This window comes from Penaeus vannamei, chromosome 36, assembly GCF_042767895.1.
Source record: "Penaeus vannamei isolate JL-2024 chromosome 36, ASM4276789v1, whole genome shotgun sequence".
Taxonomy (NCBI): Eukaryota; Metazoa; Arthropoda; class Malacostraca; order Decapoda; family Penaeidae; genus Penaeus; species Penaeus vannamei.
In genome coordinates this window covers 22,587,634-22,594,286 of record NC_091584.1, presented here as the reverse complement: position 1 = coordinate 22,594,286, position 6,653 = coordinate 22,587,634, and the positions used below count along the sequence as shown (strand labels likewise).

The following is a 6,653-nucleotide window of genomic DNA, read 5'->3' as shown; positions in this document are numbered from 1 at the left end:
TGGCTGATAATGATAACGAGAAAAAGAAGCACACGCACGTATTCGTAAGATAAAGAAAAAAAAAGTATAAATGAATATTTATGCACATATTCATTGCGTGGTCACCGGCTGGTCATACTCTTTACATGTAGGTTTGTACTTAATCGAAACTAGATTTTGATTTGTTTCAATTAATGCAGAATTGACAATAAATTAAAAAAGAGACCCTATTTGACATATACCAAGACCCTCTAAACGGGACTAAATCCATTATATATACATAGACTCTTACATACAATGTCTCACTCTGCAATATACTCTTATATATCCACAAGGAAAACAGGTCACAGATAGTCATTAAACTAGATGATGCTAGGTCACTTAACAAGCAACGTCTGGCCAGTCTCTCGCTGGAGGAGGACCTCGCCTCTCTCGAGGGCCAGTCTCTCCTTGACAATGGAAGAATTGGTGAGTCAGAAATGTCCCTTTTTCACATCTCTGTCGTGTTTATTTTCGTTTCATTCTCTCTCTTTTTTTTCTCCCGCGATTGGAACGTTTCACTTGACGTGGACCAAGCGAGAGTTTGTTTATTTATCTTCTTTTTTTACTGTCATCAACAGGTCTGGACTTGTGCGTTTTGTGTTTCTGTATTGCGCGGCTCAGCGCCAAGACACCGTCCAGGCTCGAGCGTGGATCCCTAAGTCTCTAAACTGATCAAACTCTTTTCCTTATCGTTATCTCGCGGATCTTGACGCCTGCTGGGACCCAGACCATCACTGTGACACGAGGGAGATGCGGTTCCTTTTCCGCCGCTTCGCCCCTCTCATTCCTTCCGCTAGAGCTCCGTCCTTAGTTTTCCCGGAGCCCTTAAAAGGTGTTGTCGTCCGGGCGCTTGCGGCAGTTGCGGCACACGAGGATGATGACGGCGACGGCCACCACCGTCCCGCCGGCGGCCCCGAGGCCCAGGGCGACGTAGTTGAACTTGGAGCCGGTGCGGGCGAAGCAGATCTCCGGGGCCTCGTCGTGCTGGGCCGCGGCGGAGGCGTTGCCGGGGCAGTTGCGGACGCCGTTGCACACCAGGTCGTTATTGATGCAGGCGGCCTGGCCGGGGCACACGAACTCGCAGTCCCCCGAGGCTATCAACTTGGAGGTCATGACTGTGCCGTCGCTGTTCTTGGGCAGCTCGAAGAGCTCCGTCCACGTGAGCTTGAAGTTGGAGTGCCCCGGGGCCGAGGACTTGAAGTGGATGTTGATGGCGCCCTCGATCAGGTCGCGCGCCTTCAGGATGTTGGTCTTGGCGTCCTCGCCGGTGTCGCTCTTCTCGCAGATGGTGAACTCAGGCCGGTCGCGCCCGGGCAGGAACACCTCGATCACCTCGAGCGAGCAGTCGTTCAGCGAGAAGTCCAGCTGGTCGACGTACAGCCACACGTCCCGCTCCTGCTTGACGCGCAGCTCCCAGATGCAGTGGACGTCCTCGCCGTAGCCGCCGTAGACGTAGGGCTCGTACTTCGGGTACACGATGTTGCCCTCGGTGGCGGCGGGGATGACGGTGGGGCCGCAGATGGGGCTGTGGATGAACTTGTAGGTGCCGTCGAAGATGGGCTCCGTCAGCTTGAAGTAGTTCTGCAGGGCGTTGCGGTGGTCGATGTGCATCTCGAGGGTGAGCGAGGGGCCGTTGGACACGATGCTCGGCGGGAGGCGGTTGCCCGTGACCCAGTTGTCGCAGATGCAGACGTTGGTGCCGTTGCGGAAGGGGTCGATGATCTTGAGCTTGTCCACCTTGTCGTTGAGGCAGTCCATGCAGGCGTCCTCGTTGTGCTTGAAGTTGGTCGAGTTGATGGTGAGCAGGATCCGGCGGTACTGGTAGCGCGGGGCCTTGAACTGGTAGCGGCACATCACGTCCTCGTCCGTCTTGTAGAGCAGCGTGTTCAGCGGGGAGCCGAACTTGCCCTCGGGGCGCACGTAGGACTCGAAGAGCTCGTCGCACAGCGTGTCCTCGACCGGCTTGCCGTAGTGGGTGTTGTTGAAGAAGTCGTACTGCGCCCAGTAGTAGAGCGAGGAGCCGTCGTAGCTCCCGGTGCGGCTCTCGAACTTGACGAACATGGCGCTGCCGGTCGAGATGAAGTCGTGCTTCTCCAGAGGCCGAGAGAAGGTGTCGCAGAACATCTTCATGATGCGGGCGTCGTCCTCGCGGTCCGAGTCGTAGATGATGAGCGTCTCGCCGCAGTCGCCGTCGTAGGGGCGGATGGGCGCCTCGATGGGCCGCACGCGGAACGACGGGAAGTACATGCGGACCACCTCGTCCGAGCGGCCGCGGATCAGGTACGAGCAGGACGTCCCCGGCGGGTACCAGTGGGCCAGCGACAGGAAGATGGACTCCTGGCCGCGCACCACCGTGTCGCTGGAGAACACCCAGTCGCAGGTGCCGTTCCGCGAGCCGCTGGACTCGACGTGGCCCGGCCAGTTGCCCACGTTGAAGTGGAAGCCCGTGTTGAGGAAGGGGCCGGCCGGCGAGGACACGAACTCCACCATGATGTCCTGGCCCGACCCGATGATGGAGTGCGGGAAGCGCCCCATCCCGCAGAAGGTGCCGATGAGGGCCGCGTCCTCGTTCTTGCCGTCGTAGATGCGGATGAAGTCGTAGTGGCAGTTGGTGGAGATGGGGCTCATGGGGCACATCATGGGGTTCTCGCAGCGCTGGCCGTCCACGTTGAACTCCTCGTTCTCGATGTACAGCTTGATGAACGGCAGGCGGGTGTTGAGGTAGTACTTGCAGTGCAGGTTGCGCGGGTACACGCTCGGGTACCCTGGCGACTGCACGAAGCACGATTGGAGCTTGCAGTCGGTGAACACGCGCTCACAGTACGTACCGGGAATCACCTCGCCGCGACGGTACGGGTACAGCACCGGGTTGGGTCCGAACCGGCCGTAAACCTGCCGGAAAAATGGACGGTTACAAGAATATCCAGGAGTTGGGGATTTGCTTTGAGACAAGAATGCGTGGGCTGGAGAGGAAATAGGCGTAATGAAACTTAAATGGGGAGATATGCAGTCATATTCTAGAATATTGTTGAAAATTCTATAACCACGAATATGATAAGGAAAATATATTGGTAATAGAACGGATAATCATTACCTATCGACATGATAGGAAAGATACATCTTTTCGTTCTGGTTAACAATTAAAAGGTCACATATGCACATGAAGAATAAGAACACAGCATTTAGAGAGAGAGAGAGAGAGAGAGAGAGAGAGAGAGAGAGAGAGAGAGAGAGAGAGAGAGAGAGAGAGAGAGAGAGAGAGAGAGAGAGAGAGAGAGAGAGAGAGAGAGAGAGAGAGAGAGAGAGAGAGAGAGAGAGAGAGAGAGAGAGAGAGAGAGAGAGAGAGAGAGAGAGAGAGAGAGAGAGAGAGAGAGAGAGAGAGAGAGAGAGAGAGAGAGAGAGAGAGAGAGAGAGAGAGAGAGAGAGAGAGAGGAGAGAGAGAGAGAGAGAGAGAGAGAGAGAGAGAGAGAGAGAGAGAGAGAGAGAGAGAGAGAGAGAGAGAGAGAGAGAGAGAGAGAGATAATATGAAAATAGAGAGAGAGAGAGAATATGAAAATAGAGAGAGAGAGAGAGAGAATATGAAAATAGAGAGAGAGAGAGAATATGAAAATAGAGAAATCGGACTTGAATTCTCCTGCAGACATCCAACACCGCCGTTCGCGCAAATAATTCACGAATCCGTCTTCAGCAGATGACGTGAATCCGCATGAACTACAAGAACACTGGATGCCATTTTAGAAAAATGAGAAGGAGAGAGAGAGAAAGTGAGAGAGAGAAAGAGAGAGAGAGAAAGAGAGAGAGAGAAAGAGAGAGAAAGAAAGAGAGAGAGAGAGAGAGAGAGAGAGAGAGAGAGAGAGAGAGAGAGAGAGAGAGAGAGAGAGAGAGAGAGAGAGAGAGAGAGAGAGAATTAGAGAAAGAGAGAGAATTAGAGAAAAAAAGAGAGAGAGTGAAATGAAAAGAAAGAAAGAGAAAGAAAAAGAATAGAGTCAAAAAAAGAAAGAGAAAAAGAGAGACAAACAGACAAGCGAAAAATAAAAATAAACAACAATTCTGATTTGAATAATCTAACGAGTAAAATTCTTCAGACATATATCGCTCAGAATTTTAAAGATGTTCGGAGGATTTGACCAAACTGAGGCCGTTCAATATTCCTGTCTGGTATCCGAGAGAAAACAATTAAGAGGGGAATAATGGATGCAAGTTATCTTCCAATTCCATTTTCTGCGAAAGGAAGACGAATAAAGGGATGGAAAGAGAACAGCGACAAGGATAGGAATTTTGTAAAAAAGAGACAGAAGGAAACGGAGGACAGAGGAATGAATAGATAGAGAAGACATATATATATATATATATATATATATATATATATATATATATATATATATATATATAAGTATGCACACATATATTTAGAGAGAGAGGAAGATAGATATATAGATAGAGAGAGAGAGAGAAGAAAAGAAGGAAGAACAGAGTGAAACAGAGATTCGAAGCAATTAAATGAACTAAAACTACGCACAACCAACAGAACTAAGCCACGTCCACAATACAGAAAACAACACAAAACAAAAACAAACAAACAAACAACTGAACCCAAAACCCTCCCCCCTTCCAAAAAAGGTGCAACTAGACGATAACGTTAATTAAAATCCGGTCTTTCGGTTGAGCAAACAGCCAAAACCAGCGATAATCTTATTAGCCAAACAGCCCTACAGGCGGCCATTAAAAATAAAAAAAATAAAGTTTTCCCTTCTAAACGACATGACATTAGAGATGTAAATACAGTTTTATTTACACTCTGGAGGCCTTAAAGAGATGAATAACTGGAAGCGTCGATGAAAATGGTGTATAAGGAAAGGTAATAATAGTTGGGAGGCTTGTTTGATTGTTAATGGGTCGACAGGTTGTTCTTAATGGTTTAATGTATACATATAGCCGCATACAACACACAGACAGACACACACACACGCACACAAACACAGACACACACAGACACACACACACACACACATACACACACACACAAACACACACACACACATACACACACACACACACACAAACAAACAAACTCACACACAAACAAACACACACACGCACACAAATACAGACACACAATTTACTCTTTCTTCATGGCGATTAATCTAATTTAACAATTCAAAACTGGAACGACGGAAATAAAGTTCATCATTGTTGACAGGAAGGAAAAACGAAAAAAAAAGAAAAAAAGAAAAGAGAAAAAAAGGAAAGAAAAGGAGAGAGAGAGGGGGAGAAAGAGAGAGAGAGAGAAAGAGAGAAAGAGAAAGAGAGAAAGAGAGAAAGACAAAGAGAGAGAGAGAGAGAGAGAGAGAGAGAGAGAGAGAGAGAGAGAGAGAGAGAGAGAGAGAGAGAGAGAGAGAGAGAGAGAGAGAGAGAGAGAGAGAGAGAGAAACTTCTCGACCATCTTTCCGCTTCTTGAATTTTGTAAAAGAAAGAAAGAAAAAATGTCTCTTTCTATCAAGTACAACAGAATCCTGTGGAAATATAATGGTATGTTTACAATTTCATTTATGAAACCGCCAATAAATATGGTTTAAACGCGGAATGTGTGTGTGTGCGTGTATCTGTACACATACACACACACACACACACACACACACACACACACACACACACACACACATATGCGTATCTACACATGCACAAACACACACACATACGAGTATCTACATATGCACACACACACACACACACACACACACACACACACACACACACACACACACACACACACACACACACACACACACACACACACACACACACACACACACGCACACACACTCATATCTACACATATGCACATACCCCCACACACCTACACTTACATATATTCATACAATCCTAATATAAATTCTTATTGGAAAATCAGTTCTGAAAAGGAGTCCGAGAGAAAGCGAGACGAGTTTGGCGCCAAAATGTCAGCTGATGCGAGCCAGCATTTCAACTCCGAGACACACTGTCAAATTCTTGAAGCAACGATACATCACAAATCGTATTAGGAAAAAGGGGCAAGTGCTTTTTCTTTTTCTTTTGTTTTTTCAAATCGTTTTTTTTCGGCGATGAAAATTATTTTGCGCAGGGGAAATTAATTTAGGTCATGCATATTCGAAATCATGGGCGGGGGGGGGGGGGCGTGTTCTTAAAATGAGTCAGCCGTATCATTTTTTGTCTATTTTCTTTATAATTTTCTGATTCTCTCGCCTTCTCGCCATTCCTTAATTTGTCTACTGCTGTTCGCCCTACCTCCTTCTCCTTTTCTTCATATTATTTTTCTTTTTCTTTCTCTTTTCTCCTATTTTTCTATTTCCCCCTCTTCCTCCTTTTCTTCTTCTTTCCCCCTCTTCTTCCTCCTCCTCCTCTTTTTCTTCATCTTCGTCTTCCTCCTTTCCCTCTTTTACCCCCTCTTCTTCCTCCTCCTCCTCTTTTTCTCCCTTTTCCTCCTTCTCTTCTCTTTCTCACTCTTCTTCCTCCTTCTCTTCTTGTTCTCCCTCTTATTGTTCCTCCTTCTTACTTCTCACCTCCACTTCCTACTAATACTTCTCTTCTACTTCCTCATCCTTCCGTTCTCTTTCTCCTCCTACTATAACTCT

The 6,653-nt window shown here is 47.5% G+C and overlaps 1 protein-coding gene across 1 annotated transcript in view; it reads right to left on the bottom strand.

The window, feature by feature from the left end:
* Window positions 1-561: 561 nt before the first annotated feature.
* LOC113829028 (uncharacterized) overlaps window positions 562-6,653 on the bottom strand; it is a 304,539-nt gene continuing 298,447 nt past the window's right edge. The window contains exon 3 of the mRNA XM_070114562.1: window positions 562-2,984. Within this exon, the coding sequence (XP_069970663.1) occupies window positions 847-2,984 (2,138 nt within the window). The 3' untranslated portion in view covers window positions 562-846. The remainder of the gene's footprint in view (window positions 2,985-6,653) is intronic.